This window comes from Lemur catta, chromosome 1, assembly GCF_020740605.2.
Source record: "Lemur catta isolate mLemCat1 chromosome 1, mLemCat1.pri, whole genome shotgun sequence".
Classification (NCBI taxonomy): Eukaryota; Metazoa; Chordata; class Mammalia; order Primates; family Lemuridae; genus Lemur; species Lemur catta.
In genome coordinates, this window is record NC_059128.1 from 10,414,818 (window position 1) to 10,435,125 (window position 20,308).

Genomic DNA, 20,308 nt, shown 5'->3' on the forward strand with positions numbered 1-20,308 from the left:
AGAATGACTCATTTTTAACTATATTGAAGCAAATGACCTAAAAGGGATTTGACACTGATTAGAAAGAAAATATTTCTGCCAGGTTTCAGTTTCACGAGAACACACCTGTAGAACCTTACCTTAGTGAAAGCTCGGTAACACAAGCCACATAGCTCTACCAGGTAGGCCAGGGTGAAGACAGCATTCTGAATTACAAAGCTGAGCAGTTTTGAAAATGGTTCCAACAAACTCTGCAATGAGATTGGCACCAAATAAAGTCAATTGCTGACTCTTTCTTTTAAAAAAAAAAAGCATTAAAATCTTATGATACTTTAACTAATGGAATCATATTATTCTTTTTTTATTTAAACTCTGTGGCCAGGTGGCTACTGTAGCAACCTTGTTGGTCTAATAAAAACAGAACTGCACCTTCAATCAATAGCTCAAAGAACATGATTAAATAAATCATTTCATTGCTCAAAGAGAATTCATTTTTCCATGAGGCATACATTTACAAACCTATCTAACTATGATGCTGACTTCATGTCCACCCTGAGCAATTAGGACTCTGTGAGGTTTGCATTAGGATCTTCCATTCTTTCTCTCAGAACCTCTATTATCTATGGAAGGGTTCATCAGATTCATATCTTCTTGAAACCTGTCTTCTCGGTGAAGTAGCGCAAACCACCCTTGTGTGTAAGTGCCAAAAGACTACAGCTTAAATAAAATGCATCACGACGCAGCCTCCTGCCAATGTTTATCAGGAAGGCATCATCCTGCTTTGGTCTTTCCGTGTGAATCCCCCCCACAAAGGGTCAGTTTTAGTTCCACATGCTTTCTTATTTAGAAATATTTATTGAGCAGCTAATGAGTGACAGGCAGAGTTAGATGCTTTCATATAGTTTATCTCATTGAAATTTCTTATAATTATCCTGGGAGACAGCATGTTATAATATAGGTCATGACACAAGTGCTAGAATCTGACACAAGTGTTTTCAAACTCTTGCTCTCTATGACCTTGAATAAGAGATTTAACCACCCTGAGACTTAGTTTTCTCCTCTGTAAAAGAGGGATAATAATGGCTTCCACGTCATTAGGGTTGTTGTAGAAATTAAAGGAGAAAATGTAGTAAAGCACTTGGCAGCAGTCAGGTCTCTCCATCAATGTCAGCTATGATCTTCATCATTAACCCTCTGAAGCTTTAGTGTCCCTCCCTACTCTGCAGCTGAGGCAGTTAAGTAGACAAGCAACTTGCCTAAGGCCATAGAGCTATCAAGTGCAATTCAAACCCAAGTTCTGGGGCAATTTTCCAGAAGTAGAATTGCTTTGTAGAGGAGATAGGATTCTAATTGGATTCCAAAAGACTTCCACACCCTGATTTCCACTACTTCTCAACCTCTATAGTGCTTACTGTCTGGATTATAAAAGTAACACACCCTCAACATGCAAACTCAGGATATTTAGGAAAGTACAGATCACATTTGGTATAGTGATAACATTTTGCTATATTTCCCTTCTTCACTGTATACAAGTTTACTTAGTTGAAATCTTCACATATACAATCCTATATTTGGGTTTTTATGAACTTAATATAACAAATTTCTAGTGCCATTTAATTCTTAATACTCATCCATTTTAATGGCCACAAAAGTCAAATTTACTATAAATAACAACCCAATAAACTCATTTTTGCATAAAATTGCATTTTCATTTTCTTTCTTAGAATAGATTCCCAGAAAAGGAATGACTGAATGAAAGGATATAATCATTTTTGAGGTTCTTTTTCCTTATTGATACAAAAATGAATTCATTACATATTTATGGCCCCTGAGGGTAGGAATTATGTCTTTTACTTGTTTTTGTGCCCCACAGAAAAACATCTTTCCACATACAAACATCTGAAAGAAACTCTTTGAAACAGCATGGTTGGTTCAGTATTCTTTGTTCTGTGTAACTGTTGTTGTCTTGAAACACTGACAATGGATGAGTAGGGACAGGAATGTCTCAAGATGATATATAATGCATCCTTATTGGTCAAAAAGACATACCTGGATTCAAGCCTACATAGAATCTTGCTCTTACATCTATAAGTAATGCAAACCACCCCTGTGTGTAGGTACCAAAGCGCTACAGCTTAGATAAAATTAATCACAACATCATCTCCTGCTGACGTTTATCAGGAAGTCATTGCCTATTTTGGTTTCTCCATCTAAATCCCACCCATAAGGGTCAGTTTTGGTTCCATACGCTCTCTATATACTATTGACTACCAGAAGCATGGTGAGGGAACACTATGGTACAAAAGGAAAACTAAGTAATTTGGACTCAAAGGACCTATGTTCAAGTCTCAAATCTTCTACTAATGAGCTATATACCTTGGCCAAGACACTTCATCTTTCTTAGCCTGTTTCCTTGTCTATAAATGAGCAGATTGAACCAAATAATCCCTTTATAACTTTCTAGCATAAACTATGAGTCTATGAAAGCATAGTCAAGTTAAATATCTGCAAGAGATGGGCATTGTTGATATATTAACTAGTAATTACAAGCTATTGCGATACAAACTGTTGCACCACTACATATATACAATGCAGCCCAGAAATGACGGTAGGAATACAAAAATGAATGAGACACAGTAATGAACTTCATGAAGCTCACAGTCTCATCGGGGAGACTTCAAGACAATGTAAATGCTCAGATAGGGAGCTTGATCAAGTATTGTGGGAGCTATTATAGAAGGAAGTTGCTACAGATAATATAAGCATTTTTCTTTAAATGGGACCTTGAAGAATGAGGAGCCGTTCACCACAGGCGCAAGGTATAAAGCATTTCAGACAAAGGAAATGGCCTTGGCAGAGGCAAAGAGCTATGAAATTGAATAAGTTTATATATGTAAAGCACTAAGCACAATGCCTGTCATATGGTGCACTCAACAAATGGCGGTGGTTATGTTGATGAGGATAATAATGCTGATACTAGGAGAGGGGGCATGAGGATGGGACAAGTAGCCAGAGATTAAAGTGGAAAGGTAGGCTGGCAAGTTACAAAGTAGCTTCTTGTATGTCACGTTAAAGAATTTGAATATTATCCTGAAAGAAATGAAACATCATCAAAGATTTTTAGGCAAGGAACCAACACAATGAGATCTGTGTTTAGAAAGATCACCTAGTTAATAGCATGGGGGATGGATTGCTAGGCATCGCCCAGGACCAGGAGGACCAATTATAAACAATGACATTGCCATGCATTAGAGCTCTTCATACTCGACACTGATGTAGCATGAGTGGTAAGGAGTGTAATTATTTCTTTAGTATTGCTACGTGTCTGTCTTTGTAGGCGAAAAAATAATTGACTGACCAAGTGGTTATGCTTCTCTGAAACATACATACCCGTGTGGCATTGGTAGAGGGGATCTTCAAGAGGCAAATCATAATTCTCAAACTGGAATCTAAAGAACACTGTGAATAAACATGAAAAAAGTTAATGTCAGTTCCTTTCCTAATACGAATATTTTTGCTTCAAATATTTCCTGAAAGCATTTATTTTAGCAAAAAGAAAAAATATGAAATATGGCCACCTCTCTATAGTTTCCTGTACCATATATTAATGTTGAAAACAAATCATTCTCAGGTCAAAACAATTTTAATTAAACAATTAAACAATGCTAAACAATTAAATAAACATAGTTCCTAAACTATTCTTCAAAGATATAGCACTAAAATTAAATCAGAAAGAAAGCTGAATAAAGAGATGAATGGATGCATGGATGGATGGATGGATAAACGAGGGACAGACACATAGATGACAGGTAGATATTACATGTATTCAACTTTAAAGAGGTACACAAATTTGTGAAAGGCAGTATTAGGAAAATATGAGTATCTATGAGTACTAATACTTAGCTCTATTTAAAAACCATTAGTCCAAATAAGAACCAGTTTCACCTGCCCTTTCTCCGCTACGAAAAGACATGACAAAAACCTGGGAAAAAGCAATAAAATTTCTACAAGAGAAAGTCATGTCTTACATATTTATTAGAGTTTTACTTTGGCAAGATTCCACACCAAAATGTATTTTTTAAATTGAGTTCGCTGGGATTGGGGGGAAAATGTTACAGCATGAATACACAATGATGTTATTTAACATTGTAAATATATCACAATAGCAGGCTATAGTTAAATTTCTGCAGCTGTGTGTATTAATTAACCTCTTCAAGATTAAGCCAGTGGTTTTCCAAGCGGAATCCCTCGGCCGGTGGCATCTCTATTACCTGGTTCTGCCCAATACCCATCAGAGCAGATGTGATATTTACATTACTTTAAAAAAGAGTGATTTAAAAATCAGGAAATGCTAGAATGCAAATCCTAGGCCCCACCCCTGCTGAAACAGAAACTCTCTAATCGGGCCCAGTAATCTGTCTTTTAGCAAGTCCTTCAGGGATATGATGCATGCTTAAGTTGGAGGTCTGCTTCTCTAAACCGATCAGAACAAACTGCAGAAGGTTCTTCAATGGCTTATTATTTTTCCCAGAGATTAAAAACAAAGGCATAAGATGATCAGAGGCAGTGCCCAGATCTGCCCGGATCTGCCCTAGCAGGGCAAATTCTTACACAAATCCTGAAAATATTTCACAAGTACCTTTTAAGGGAACCACTGGTCTATTTAATCTGCTCAATACCCATCAGAGTAGATGTGACATTTACATTACTTTAAACCAGAGACTGAAAACTGGCTGCTCATCAGGCCCCCACAGTGATTTAAAAATCAGGAAATGTCATCTTGGAAAAAATAGGGAGATCGACAACATGAGGCCTGTGTTCCCTCATGACAACAAGCAGCAGGAGAGTAGCAGCTGACTCCAGTAGAAGGACTGGTGCATTCCAATTCTCAAGTCTCAATTCTTATTACCTTGTCTCACTCCACCTCACTCATTAACCTTGCAGGCAGAGTCCCTATGGGCAGGGCTGATTGTCACAAATTAGGTAAATCAGTTGTTTGCAGCTGGCAACACTTTCCACGCTCAGTGTTCTAGTTAAATATTTTGATTATCACATCTGCATATAGGCATTGGACTTTGCCATACCTGTCCTACCCCTTCTCTAGAGTGTGTGACTCTGGCCCTGATTGGCTTTCTGGTTCGAGGGAGGCTCTGTGTGTCCATGTTAAATGTAGACTTGATTTCCTACGTGTGTACACGTACGGTAGCTATACACATACACGGTTTCAAAGGGCTAATCTTCCTTGCTTGGATTTATTCAGTTACTCCAGATTTGTGGGCAAACAAGGATCTCAGAATGTGAGAGGTGGTAAGATCCATCCTGTGAACCCCTGCTCCTCTTAGTAACATCAAACTCAAAGCAGCACACACCAAGCTAAGGGTCCCTGAGTTATCTCCCCTTACAGATCCTATGAGTAGTATCTGCTGATTTGGAAAAAGGTATTATCACAGGTGGTTTGTCTTTATCAAGGATTTTTATATACATATAATACTCATTTCAGAAGTGGAGCTACCAACATGTAACATCACTTGTCAGATCAACAAGTGATTTATCTTGTTGTGAGTTAAATATTTCTATATGTGATCTGCACAGAGAAAGCACAAAAAACCTCAAGGAGAAGGTGAGGTTCAAAGCCAGCAGTGCCACTGCCAGCCATCTCCTCTCTCCCTGCTCGAGACGTAAATGCCTTCAACTCATCCCACTTTAAAGGGGCACTCTAGGAGTCTGTTAGTGGAAAGAGCACTGGACTGTGAGTCGGGAGACTTGAGTTCTAATCTCTGCATTATCACCACCAAGCTGTTTCAGCAAGCCACATCATCTCTCTGAATTTTCAGTCCCCTGTTTGGAAAATGGGTGCATTGGAAAGTACGATTCTTGCAGGTTTCTCCCAGCTTCATCAGTATAGGCTTCTTATTTGCATTTACTGGGTTCACGTTGGTAATGACCCTTGGGCCACCAGATTTCCAGCTAGGTAACTGTGTGTTGATTCTTGGGGGATGGTATGGTGTGGGGGGTAAGCAGTCAAACAGAAACATCATCTTGGTCTTGCAAGGACTTTATTGACAAACACACAAGCAAGCATTTCTCTCTATATAATTATCTAAAATTTAAACTTTATATGTCTGGGTTCCTTTTAGACAAAACTATTTATTTCCTTATTTACTTAATATCCACCTGAGAAAAATTTCTAGATAAACACAAGCTACTAATGTCTTCCTGATCCTTCTTAAATCACCTGGAGACATGCAATCACTGATCATATTCATAGAGAGCAAAATGCCCACTCCATATTGCTGTCATTCTAATATTGGCGAGAACAACCTAAATAATTCCCTTCACTCCATGGCTGACAGATTCCTTATAGTTCTTTGGAATACATTAAATCACCCAAGACGCTGCTTCTTGTCTTGTTCTCTGTAAACAAATGGTCTGAAAACGGTAAGAAAGTCATTTAAAACGAGATCCTAAACTCAGCTTACCTTCAGAGGTAAAACACAAGGCAGCTTGGCAAAAAATGTCTGAAACTGGTTGCTGATGGTGGTCCAGAGGCTGCTGGGAGAATCCATGGGCAAAGCTTCCATGAAGGTAGCAATGTTTTCCAAACAGCGTATCATAGCACCCCCTGCTGGTAAATTCTTTTTGTTATTTAGACCCTAAAAACACAAAAGCATAGGCAATCAACTGCTGAAACAGCGCGGGAACTCACACAGCTGTCTGGCGAAGATCAGTTTAAGAAATCACACATTCACGCTATAAACGTGTGTTGAGTGCCTACCAAACAGACCCATCACCGTAACAGACTGGAGCCATACACAGAAAAATCCACCAGTTCGGACGGACTAAGGGGGAAAATTGGGGATCTTTCGCTCAGTGAGAGGTGAAACGAGAGCAAGAAACAGGAAACATCTAAGGATCTGCAGTTGAGTGGTTGGGTGCTAAGAAGACAATGAATGACGTTTGAGGCAAAGCATTCCCCGGGACAAAGACTGGGAGTAAGAATTACAGGAGCAGCGGCTCTCTTTCAGCACTCAGCATCCAAACCCAAGCTCACGGACAAGCGGTGACCCTGAGATTTGAATCCAAGTCTCGCGATACAACACCCCACTACAAATAAGCAGTGGAGCTGACCTTGGACTCCAAGTCTCGCGATACAGGGAATAAATGGCGCGCAGCCTTGAACCCAAGTCTCACGATACAGCGAATAAGCAGTAGCTCTGGGACGCGACTCCAAGTCTCGCGATACAATGCAAACGGCTCTACCCACTCTGTATTTGGAAAACCGGGTAGTTTTGCGGAGGTGAGCGCACTACACTGGTACCCGTGGCTTAGTTGAGAATGTTTAGAAGCTTTAAATGAATAATGAATCCACACAAAACAACAATGTCTGACACTTTCCTATGCCTTGATAGTTTTTTAAATTAACTTGTTAAAATTTAAATTGTTTAAATTTTAGCATTTAAAAGTGAAATTTTAAATATAAAAATTTAGATTTAATTTTTAAATTAAATGACCTTGACCACCTTCCTCAGCAGCACTCTACGGAGTGGCTTAAAGAAACAGGGCATGCCGTTTCGGCTGGGACTTGGGGTATCATTACAGCAAACCTACCTCCAAGAGCTGACTGAGGGCAGCAATAGAGCTCAGCTCATTGAAGTCCATCAAAGACGTGGCTAAGGTCCGTAAAAAAGTCCCATCTGCAAAGTCAACAGTCGGATTTAGTAGTGTTTGGGTTTCAGGGCCTAGCCAAATTTGTGGTGTCTGCATCCTCAACGGATGAATTACCTTTGATGGTGCTTTGGAACAGCTGCGGGAAGATGCCGTTGGGGGCCAGCTGATGGAAGATACAGCGCAGGAACTGCTTGGCCACCCCTGCTGCATTGCCGGGAACCATCATGCTGGGGTTGAACAGGGAGAGAAAAGACAAGAAATCATGGGCCAATGAGCATGGGTTCAGGCATTTATTTATTTAGAGTCAGGCATTTACACACGAGCCCTCCCATAGAATATCTCACTGTCATTTTCATCAGTGAGAAGAAATATTCTGGTCAAACCTAATCCCCATTAACAATATGTTTTCAGAAAGAGAGAACCATGAAATGACAGAGCAGTCCTAGACTTATTCCAGGCCCCCAATATACTGATGACGGTTTTGAAGCCAAGGGAGAAAAGGTGACCTGCAAAGGTCACATGTCCAGAGAATGGCAGAGTCAGGACTAGAACCCTGGATAAGGGTTATCAGCAAGAGCCTCCCAGGAAAGTGTCATTGACTAAGAGAGAGCTGCTCTGAGAAGAAAATGCAGTGAGGGAGATGTTCATTCTCACTGGGACATCTGGGACATTTTCTTTGAGCATCTGAGCTGGTAGTTGTAAAAGGGATAAGACTTTCTTAGGTGCAACTTTTCCTTCACCCATTGTGTACCTCTGCATGTCAAAAAGGAGAGCCAAAAGATCTATTTGTGGCCCTGCTCCTTAAACCAAGGTGCCAAAAAGGATATTTCCTGAGATGGTTATGGGGTAAGTTACCAGAAGGAAGAAAGAGGAAATCCAAGAACCCAAATGGATAAAGGGTGAAAAGTCCTGTTACCTAATTATGCCAGTTATTGCCTCATTGTGCCATGTCTACACTGGAATGCTAGTTCAAATTAGGTCAAAATGTTCTTCAGGGAAAAAAGTAACACCAAATTTACAATAACTTCAGAAAATAGAGGAGAGATCCTCTATGATAAAGCCATTATCAAAATAAATGAAAACAAAGAACAGGGCCAGGCACAATGACTCACGCCTGTAATTCCAGCACTTTGGGAGGCTGTGGCAGGAGGATCGCTTGAGGCCGGGAGTTTGAGACCAGCCTGGGCAACATCGCAAAACCCTGTCTCTACAAAAAATTTTAAAAATTAGCCAGGCATGGTGGCATGGGTCTGTAGTCCTAGCTACTCAGAAGGCTGAAGTAAGAGGATCACCTGAGCCCAGGAGTTCAGGGCTACAATGTGCTATGATGACACCACTGTACTCCAGCCTGGGTGACAGGACATCACCCTATCTCTTAAAAAACACAAAAAAGGAAACAAAAAGAAATGGAAAGAGAAAAAACAGACACAGACCAATAGTCCTCATGGACATTGAACATTGAGTCCAGCTGTAGATTAAAAGAATGATACATCATGACCAAGTAGAGTTTATCCCAAAAATGTAAGAATAGTTTAATACTCAAAAATCAGTCAATGTAATTCAATATATTAAAGGACAAAAACCTTTTGATTATTTCAATAGATGCAGCAAATACATCTCACAAAAGTCAACACACATTCACAATAAAAGTTCAAACTAAAAAAGAAGTATCTCAATTTGCTAAAGGGCATCTATGAAAAACCTGTAGCTAATGTAATTAATAGTGAATATTGAATACTTTCTCTGTAAGATAGGAAACAAAGCAAGGATGCCCACTCTCACACCTCTGTTTTTGTACTGGCAGTCCTAGCTATTGCAATAGGCAATAAAAAAAACAAAGGGCATAAAGATCAGAAAAGAAGTAGTAAAACTGTCACTGTTCACAGAAGGTATTTTTTTGCCATACCAAATCCAATCCTAAGGAATCTACAAAGCAACTACTAGAACTAATAAGTGAATTTAGCTAGGGTACAATGTTAATATATAAAAATTAATTTTTTAATATACAGCAGCAAAAAGTGAAAAATGAAATTTTTAAAAATTTCATCCACATTAGTATCAAAAACCATAAAATTCTTGGGAATAAATTTAACAAAAGATGTGCAAGACTTCTACACTGAAAACCAAAAAACATTGTTGAGAGAAATTAAAGAAGACCTAATCAAATGGAGATATATACCATGTTCACAAATTGGAAGATTCAGTATTTTTTATGATATCAATTAGGCACACATCGATTTATGCTTTCAATACGATCCCAGCATGCTTTTTTGATAAAAAATGAGAAGCTTATTTTAGAATTTATGTGAAAATATAAAGAATCTAGATATCCAAACCAATATTGAAAAAGATGACTAAAATTGGAGGATTCATGCTACCTGACTTTGAGACTTGCTATAAGGCTATTGTAATCAAGTCAGTGTGGTACGAATTTAAGGATCAACATATAGATCAATGGAACAGGATAGGGGATCCAGAAATAGACCCACTCTTACATAGTTTTTTTAGTTTAACAGACACCATAGTGATCCAGTAAGGAAAGCAAACATCTTTTTCAAAAAATGGTGCTGAAATAACTGGATATCCCTGTGGATAAAAAGGAACCCCTTACTTTACACCATACATAAAAATTAATTTGCGATCATATAAAAGCTAAATATAAATACTAAAACCACAAGGCTTTTAGAAGAAAACAGTAGAGAATATCTGCATGACTTGGAAGTAGACAAACATTTCTTAGACAAACAACAGGAAGCAATAATTATATCTATTTTTAAGTTTTAATAAATTAGAACTGATCTAAATTAAAAATTTCTCAACAAAAGATACCATTAAGAAAAGGAATAGGCAAACCCCAGACAGGGTGAAAATATTCTCAAAACATATTTAACAAAGGGCTGATATTCAGGATATATAAAGAAGTCCTATAATAAAGAGATAACAACCCGATTTAAAATATGCAAAGGTTGGAGCAGACACTATACAAAGGAATATATACAAAGCGTCAATGAACACTTGAAAAAAAATCTCATCAGAGAAATTCAAATTAAAACTACAATGAGATACCCATTACACACCCACCAGAATGGCTAAAATTTAAACACCACCACCAAAATTTGGCAAGGATGTAGAACAACCAGAAGTCTCATGCATCGATGATGGGAATATAAAATGGCATAACAACTTTAAGAGAAGTTCTGGCAATGTCTTATAAAATTAAACATACACCTATCCTGCGACCCAACAGTTTCATTCCTAGGTGTTTACCCAAGAGGAATAACATTTGTTTACAAAAAGGCTTATATAAGAATGTTCATTACAGGTATATTTATAATAGCTCCAAACTGGAAATAACCCAGAAGTCCTTCAAGAGGAAAATAAACAAAGACACTATGGGATACTATTCAGCCCTGAAAAAGAAATAAACTACTGATACAAGCAACAATATGGATAATTCTCAAAAATGTTATGTTGTGTAAAAGAAGTTAGACACAAGAGAGCACAAACAGTATGATTCCATTTATATGAAGGTCTAGAATAGGCAAAATTAACCTATGATGGAAAAAACATCACAACAGTGTTTGCCCCTGTGGGGGTGAAAATTAGTTGGAAAAGTACATGAGGGAACTTTCTGGGAGTGATGGTGATGTTCTATGTCTTGACAGGTCTTTGGGTTACACAGACATATACATTTGTCAAAACTCATTGAATGGACATTTAAGATTTCTGTACTTTCCTGTATGTAAATGTTGTGAAACAACCACACTCAATGTACAGCACAGTGACTATAGTGAAAAATAATGTATACTTGAAATTTGATAAGAGAGTAGATTTCAAGTGTTCTTACCAAAAAATCAAAAGGTAACAATATGAGGTGATGAATATGTTAATTAGTGTGACTGTGGTAATCATTTCACAATGTATGCACATATCAAAACATCATGTTGTACACCTTAAATATATAACATTTTTATTTGTCAGTCATACCTCAGTAAAGCTGGAGATGGGGGGAAGAAACAACCATGTATAAAATTGAACTTCAGTTAATGCTAATTTTGCTGATGTAGGGGGAAAAGTATACTAATGTCTGAAATTTACTTTGAAATGCATCTGAAAATAAACTGGAGTGATGGATGAATAGATGTTTGGACACATGATAAAGCAAATAAAATGTTTGTTTAGAATCTAGGTGACAAGAATATGAGTGTTCACTGCAAAATTCTTTCAACTTTGCAGTATGTTTAAAATTTTTCATAAAAGATGTTAAGAAAAGAAGTTTAAAAAAATCCTTCATTGAATAGGGGATGAGAAAAAAAAGAAAACATCCCTCAAACCGTAAGTTACCTAAGTGCCATGTGACAATAATATCTGATGTTTGTAGGACCTGCTACAGTTATGCTATCACATATACTCTACCATGGACCCACAGAATATACCCCTTTAGCACAAGAAAGGCATATATTAGTATCTTTCTTTTTACAGATGAAAAAGCTAAGGCAAAGAGATCAATGTGTCCAAAGTCAAACACAGTATCCATTCCTGCCCTCCTCTGGCCTTTCTCCGCATTGCAGCCAAAGTACCCTTTCTACATGCTATACATATGCATCTCATCGCTTAAAAATCCTTCAATGGCTTTCCACTGCTGCTAGAAGAAAGCCCAAAATATTTAATGTGGTTTATAAGCCCTGCGCAATCTGGCAAGCCAGTCTCAGCAAGAGCTTGCATCTCTGTGCTGTGATCATACTGACTTTTTCATAGTTCCTCCTGCACACTAGGTTCTTTACCACCTCAGGACCTTTGCACATGCTCTTTCCATAACAATTTCCACAATTAAGTTAAACCCTTTTTTTCTTCAGGTCTTAGCTCAAACATCACTTCTTAAGAGGAGCCCTTCCTTCCTTCCCCCCTCCCCTACCACTTCTCAGGCCAGATCAGAACTGCCTGTTTTACCTACTCGTGGCACCAGCTCCCATCTAGGCTTGCTCATCTCAGCAGATGGCACAGCCATCCATCCAGTTGTTCAGGTCAAAACCTGGGAGTCACTCTTGCCTCGTCTCTTTCTCTTGCACCCAGCATCCAATATATCAGCAAATTATGTTGTCTCTACTTTCAAAAATTTTCTGACTGTATCCTGTATCCTCACCACCTTAGACCACTATCCCCTCACCTGAACCACTGACCTGGTCTCCAAACCGGTCCCCTGTTTCCATTCTTACCTCCCGTGACCTACTTTCAACACAGGGACCAGAGTGATCCTTTTTAAAAAAATCCTTTATTTTTTTTAAAAAGAATTATTTTATGTCAGTAAGAACACTTAACATGAGACCCACCCTCTTACATTTTTGTGCGCAATACGTTATTGTTGACTGTGGGCACGATGCTGCACAGCAGATCTCTAAGCCTCATTCATCTTTCTTAACTGAAACTTTATGCCCATTGAGTAGGAACTCCCCGCTTCCCAGTTCACTCTGATGCTGTGATAGGGCTAGAGAGCGATCCTTTCAAGCACAAGCTAAAGCCTGTTGCTCCTCACTCCAGTGGCTCCTTGTTTCATTCATAAAAGCCAGACTCTTCCGATGACCCACAGGGCTCCACCCAGCCTGGCTCCCGCTGCCTCTTCCATCTCCCTCTGACCACTCTTTTCTCTGCTCATTCTGCTCCAGCCCTATTAGTCTGTTCCCCAAATACACGAGGCATTTTCCTGACTTAGAGACTTTGCATTGGCTGCTCCCTCTGCCTGGAATGTTCTTTCCATAAATTGCTGCTTGGATCACTCTCTCGCTCTGTTCAGGTTTTTTTTTTTTTTTTTTTTTTTTTGAGACAGAGTCTCACTTTGTTGCCCGGGCTAGAGTGAGTGCCGTGGCATCAGCCTAGCTCACAGCAACCTCAGACTCCTGGACTTAAGCGATCCTACTGCCTCAGCCTCTCGAGTAGCTGGGACTACAGGCATGCACCACCATGCCCGGCTAATTTTTTTGTATATATATTTTTAGTTGGCCAGATAATTTCTTTCTATTTTTAGTAGAGACGGGGTCTCACTCTTGCTCAGGCTGGTCTCGAACTCCTGACCTCGAGTGATCCACCTGCCTCGGCCTCCCAGAGCTAGGATTACAGGCGTGAGCCACCGCGCCCGGCCTCTGTTCAGGTTTTGTTCAAATATCACTTCCTCAGAAAGGCTGCCCTTGACTGTTCTATCTAAAATACCACCTCCAGTCACTCTCTGTCTGCTTGACTACTTGATTAATTCTCATAGCACTTAGAACTAAGTGATATTAAATTACATCATCAGTTTTCTTATTGGTTAAATTTGCTTATTTTCTCCCTCCTCAAGGAGAATGTAAGTTCCATGAATGGCAGGATTTGCTGTTTTGTTAACCACTGTATTCTCAGTACCTAGTAATCACTCCACAAGTATTTGTTGTATGAATGAATGTTATGTAAGTCTCTCTGTATTTTTTCTTCATAGCACTTAGCAGTTTACAATTACAAATTTCTTATTCATGTTGGCCTCCCCAATAGACTGTAAGCCCCATAAGGGCAGAAATTTTGCCACCAGTTAAGGCCTAAATATCTGGCCACAGAGTGGGCTTAAAATTATTTGTTAGCTAAAATGAGTGAATGAATGAATGAAGGCATGAACAGTAAATGAACAAGTAGTGCTCTCTGGAGCTACAACTGGAACCTAACAATATAATACTTCCATGGACGAACATGCACAGGGGACAAAAAGAAAGTGAGATTTGGGCTCACTTTAGGACCTTACCTTTCTGCTTGATTAGAAAAAGTAGTGCTGGAAGCCAATCTAGGAAATAAAGTAAACAGAGTCACATAAATATCTTAGGTTTTCATGATGAAATGCATCAGTATTGCAGTAGGACCTGTTGCAGCTCAGGTTTAGATGGGGAGACATGTACAACTGTTGACAATTCCCTTGACTAGGGACAGAGGGCCCATGAAGTAGTCAGTCCCCAGGGTGAACTTACTCCCTTAGACCTGTCTGTGTCAAGTCAGGTACTTTCAGGGAGAAGCACACAGTTAAAGTTGGTTTTCTGCCACATGGCCAATCCACACCGCGGCATCTGCAGCCAGGTTACATATTTATCAGAGCAACGTTTGACCGAGCCCATCTCCACAGTAATTCAACTCAGAATTTGTTTCCTTGTATACAACCTCTGAAAGCTAACTACAAACAAACTGCAAATTATAAAAGCCTCTATAAGATGGTAAAATTGATAACAGGAATATTTGTCAGCTAACTGTTGGGTTGAAATGAGGAAAGGGAAATCTCTTATATTGAGAAATCTATTGGTTAAGTAATCGATATAAAATATGTAATTTCTGAAACGTATAATTATACAGTTCTGTATCATGGAAATATTCTATATTACCATGTAGAAAGAGAATGTACTAAGTTGGTTGGTTTAGAAGAACATGTCTTGACCAGTAAGATGCTGAATAAGCAAATAAGGAGAATGCTGCACATTTATTTACTTTATTAAGACTACAAGCATAAGAGTGAACTGAGCCAAGAACCCATTTGGAGAGAAACAGAGGGTCTGGCAACCGCTAACATCAGACACCATTCCCAGATGCTTTGTTTACGGGCCCTCTCATGCTATGGACACTAAAACGAGTAGATAAGCATTGACCAATGAACTAAACAGTAATTAGGGGTGCAGCAAATGTGATCTTAAAGGCTGCATCTTGAAAAAGGGATAGGTAAAGTTTAAGAGGTATCCAGTTAGACAGGAAAGTGCGAGATCACATGAAAAAGCATTGGTGATGAATGAAAGGGTTATGCTGAGCTTACAAACTCCTAGAACACCCTGGGAATGGTTCCTGTGGTCATAACTAGCATAAATAAACTAAGTGTTTGTAAATCCACATCACCTCATCTGTCCTTTGTGGTGGAATTGAAGCATGCAAGGAAGCCCTGAATTAGGTGACTGTTCACTCTGTTTTCTTGGTGCTTTGGTGATTAGGCTGAGGTTGCTTAGAACTGAGGCAGCTTGCATTAAATGCACTACCTGTCTCTTGCTAGTCTTCCCAAAGGAGGGAGAGATTTAAATACATGTGTCGGTAATTACATAAAAATGTATCTGCTACATTTTTCCCTTGCTTTTCTTCAAAGCTCATCTGTTTCCATCCTAATAGTTGACAATGCTTGAACATGGATTACTCTTGCTTATGTTAAAACAAACAAAAAACTAAAACAAATTCCCTATATATCTATAAGAATTTAGGTCAGCTGTTTCAAAGAGATAGTAACAGATCAGAATAATAATTCTACCTGTTCCTAAACTAAAAAGTAATGATGGTAAGAATTGTGACCTTGCATCAATAAAACCCTCAGCTCCCCAAGTATTGCTGACAGCTGATACAACCTTTATTCCACAATTATGATTAGGTCAAAATCAAGGGCTTAAATGAAATAATTCATCTTTTCTTATCTCTCCACCTCCCCATATTCTTCACTTACTTTGTACATTGGCTACTTCAAAGTTTAAAGGTGGAATGGTTAGACTTGCCTTTATACTATTTCTGATGATATGACTCCTAAGGATACTACAAAATAACTAGGAGGGATAAGGGAATCATACACTTTGGGGATGAAGGAGTTTATATTAAATTTTAGCTCCATTAAGATTCATTTTCTTTCCCTTCCTCAGATGCCAGGAATTTGCAGAATCCAGTTCATGTCCTATCTATCTCCTCCTTATAGACTTTTCCTAAGAAATCTTTTCCATCCTAAACTTGTGTATGAGACTTAGCACTCCTACCACTCATTACGGCACTTAATTGTGCCCCGTCTTGCACGGCTCTTCAGTGATTCCATACAGTAACTTTCTTCTTTGGCAACTAAGCCACAGAGTACTTGAGGGCAAGAGTGTAGTCGAATGCCTGCAGCCTAAAGGACTCAATGCTATGTTAGCACAGACTGTAAACTTAATAAATTTATGCATCACTTAATTCAATCCTCCCTTATAAGTTGTGCATGCTAGGACTACAGTTTGTTACTGAATTTGAAGTTTATTCACATCCATGAAATACATCGTTTATCTTCTAATGTCCTACCTACTAAATAAAATTTTCTTAACATGAACACCCTCAAAGCAGCTAAGCTTAATCTCCTCTCAGTCTGGCGGAAGGGTCCTGTTCCCCAAATGTGTACATCCTTCCTTTATCTCCTGCACAGCTGGAGAACTCAATCGCAAGCTCAGTCCAATTGGTTTTCAAAGCTAATCTGAGTTGATCCTATATATAACATGCATCTTCAAGGGGACTGAATGTTTCACTTTTGAACTGGCAGTTGTTACTTTGAGATGTAGATTGAATAAGGAACCTTCCTTCCAAACAAAACAGAAGCTGACACTCACCGCCCCACAGACTGCATGATATCCAGCAGCAGCGGGGCTGCCAAGTCCGGGCTCAAGTGGATGAATGTGGAGAGGACCACGATGGCCAACCCGAGTGTTTCTTCATCGTATTCTTCAAGAATGGCCCCACAGTCATGGCATCTGCAGAGAAAACAGGGCGATGGGTTCCATGAAAGAAACCACAGTTTCAAGACATAACAGACACAGCCATTTCTAGTGAGTCTTGGGAAAGGCTTCAAAAGGAGATGAGTGGCCCCATTCTGACAATAAGTGGGAGACTGCAGTGCCACCATCACCATAGGGGGACACAGAGATAGTCTGGGATCATGAAGTTTCTTTGCCTACTGAAAACGTTCTTCAGTTCACAAGCACCTGGCCTATGCATGAGTTCGTGCTCCCTTTTACAATGAGTGCCAGTTGGATTGACTATGGACTGTGGTTGGATTTTATACATGGGAAATTACTGCTAGGGATAGTCAGTAACTAGATTTTTTTCATTTGTCAAAATTAGAAATGAAAACTGCCTAGATGCAAATGGAAGCTTTCAATAAAATGCTCTATTTGTGGGTGAGAGACAGGGTAGTCAAGTCAACAGAACAATCTAGAAAGCCTGGGGAGTCTGGATGGAGTCTCTTCTCTACCACTATTTTAGATCTTTCTTGTGAACTCACCAGGCCTTCCTACCAAGTGTAATATGTAAAAACACAAACAATGGCCCCTGCTCTCAAGTAACTTACACGTTATTGCTCTTTGTAGTGTCCTAATTTGGATCCATTTACTTCAACTCAACCAAAGCCAGCTTTATAAAGTGAGCAGCTTTATAAAGAAAGGGGGAAGTCTACTGGGCATAGCAAGGGAAACAACTACTACAATTGCTGCTGTGACCTTTCCATCTGAAACTTCCTAAATATAAGCAAAAAAAAAGATAAATTTCTTACAAGTTGACATTTTAAAATATAGGGTTCACATTTGAAATCAAAAAAGAAAGGAAATGGAATGCACACACAGGCACCCGGAAAGACTGGGACTTGGTTGGGTGCAGGTGGCAATTACACCAAAAGAAGAGCCATGGAGAGCCTCCCACAGGCAGCTCAGTGTGTCCCATGTGCACACTGCAAGGCAGCCGTGCAGGACAGACACCTTTACCTCTGTAGCCACGACTGTCAGCTCCTCACTGAATGAGGAGTGAGGGCCAGCTGCATGGACACCCACACTAGCCCCCTCCACCTCACCCTCCTCACCCAGTGTCAATTTGGTCACCGTTACCAAGAAACTTTCCTAGTCCAAGGGGATCTCTCCACACTTGACATCCTACAATGTCTGATTTTTTATCATATTCACTGAATAAGCATCTATGAATCAGACAATATACTGGAAGCTTGGAGCATAAAATATAGAAGAAATGGCCCTAGTTCCTAAGAAGCGCACAAACTGTTACAGAACATGCAAGTATAAACAAATAATTAAAATACAATGTGTTAAGCGCTAGATTAGGGAGATGTACCAAATGCTATGGAAATTCGAACAATGGCATGACTAATTCTGCCTAGTGAAATCACGGAAACTCTGCCTTAAGCCAGGTCTTGAGGCATGAATTGGAGTTCACCAAGCAGAGAAAGTACAAAGAGAAGGGTACGTATGAAATCACAGAAAAGAGAACACATCAGGCATACTCTGGAAAAGGTAGGGGAGCTGGGGAAAGAGCACCTGGTGAGGAGTGGTAAGGCCATACCTTCACAACGTAAAGGGCCTTATCTAATAAGCTAAGGCATTTGGACTTTATCCTAGAAGAAAGCTGGAGATCTTGAAGGCTGCCAGGCTGAGAGGTGACATACCCAATTTGAGATTCAGAGAGCAGATTCTGCTGGCAGGACGGAATAAGAATTGAGGCTCATCCTTATTCCCATCCTAACAGTTTGAAGCTTCTGGCTGAGGGATTTTATTGGTGTGAAATTACTGCTAGGGATAATGAGTAAATGATATTGTTTGCATTTGTCCAAATTAAAAAAGGAAAACGCCTAAGCATAAATGGAAGCTATTCATACAATACGGCATTGTGCACACCAACACTATGGCTACCATGGTGACCAAACTCTAATTCTGTAAACACGGTAAAGAAAATAACCGTGCGAGCTTACTTGTCTGTCATCACCGTGGGCTGTTCATCAGTGAATTCTTCAGGTGCAGGCACAAACATACTGACTATGCTGGGTGCTGACAGCAGGCTGGATTTGGTGGCACCTAGGTAAGCAGCAAAGGGACAACCAGTGAATAAATACCAGCTTCTGGGGGGCAGGAAAGGCCCCGTTCTCTTACAAACCCTCCAAAGATCACATTTCCAGGAATGCAACTTGACATCCCAATTGTATTGTGAAAAACCCTCAATAGCAAAATGAAGTCAAGAAAGATTGTGATTAGTTTCTGTTTATATGCTTTTAAGAGCTAGAATTCTATCTGTCCCTTTGCTTCCTGACTCTGGAAAAATCAGAAAGAGTTCAGGTGTGCCAACGGGGTACAAGGACAAAGATGAAAAACAAAGAGGGAGATCTGCTCAAGGGTACCCTTAAGTGAGTTACAACCCTTATTTTCTAGGCACAAACAGAAGCTGCCCATACAATACTACATTTCTAAAATCACAGATGCATATCAACATTTAAAGTATTGCTAATTGGGGAAGGGAATAAGATCCCAGAACTCCACACACTTACACAAGGGTAAATATTTAAGTTAAGAAATATCAGTGCCATTTTTCTACCCTGGAAATCAATATCAGAAGCACCAAAACAAAAAGACTTCATCTTTCAAACTGAAGTATTTATGAATGAAATATCAAGTGTTTTGAAAGAACCAACCAGTGACTCATTCTGCTTCAGCCAATTGACACCACAGTGTTTACAACTTTGGGTTTTGATGCCTTCAAACACGCTCCAGTGGTGAGTAAATCTGTCTGGAGAGTCAGGAGGGCTGTTCTCCATTAAGACAGCCTCTAGTGCTGGACAGATTCCCCGGGAACTATGGAAATGAGGCACTCCAAGAAGAATCCCAGAGTTACAATCCAGAATAATGCCATGTTCTACAATAACTGAAACTCCAAGTTCTTCAAATAGGAAAGAAGGCAGAAGAACTCAGCGGTCATTAAATAATCTGTTTCTCAGCAAGGAACTGGTAACTTGGTGCTGGGGGGAAAAAAAAGCCTGTATGATCTTTCCTTAAATAGAAGGAAAATGGTTCAGAGGATTGGTTTCTAAAGGAATCAAGATAAAATATTTAGAAACCTAGCCAAG

General features: G+C 39.4%; 1 protein-coding gene across 3 annotated transcripts in view; it reads right to left on the minus strand.

Moving 5' to 3' along the window:
- UNC79 (unc-79 homolog, NALCN channel complex subunit) overlaps window positions 1-20,308 on the minus strand; it is a 224,348-nt gene that overhangs the window by 39,037 nt on the left and 165,003 nt on the right. For all 3 annotated transcript variants that reach the window (XM_045561661.1, XM_045561653.1, XM_045561670.1), the window contains 8 exons: window positions 19,163-19,265; window positions 17,025-17,165; window positions 14,411-14,449; window positions 7,762-7,874; window positions 7,588-7,673; window positions 6,459-6,632; window positions 3,370-3,438; window positions 120-230 (listed from right to left, as the gene is read on the minus strand). In XM_045561661.1, the coding sequence (XP_045417617.1) occupies window positions 120-230; window positions 3,370-3,438; window positions 6,459-6,632; window positions 7,588-7,673; window positions 7,762-7,874; window positions 14,411-14,449; window positions 17,025-17,165; window positions 19,163-19,265 (836 nt within the window). The remainder of the gene's footprint in view (window positions 1-119; window positions 231-3,369; window positions 3,439-6,458; window positions 6,633-7,587; window positions 7,674-7,761; window positions 7,875-14,410; window positions 14,450-17,024; window positions 17,166-19,162; window positions 19,266-20,308) is intronic.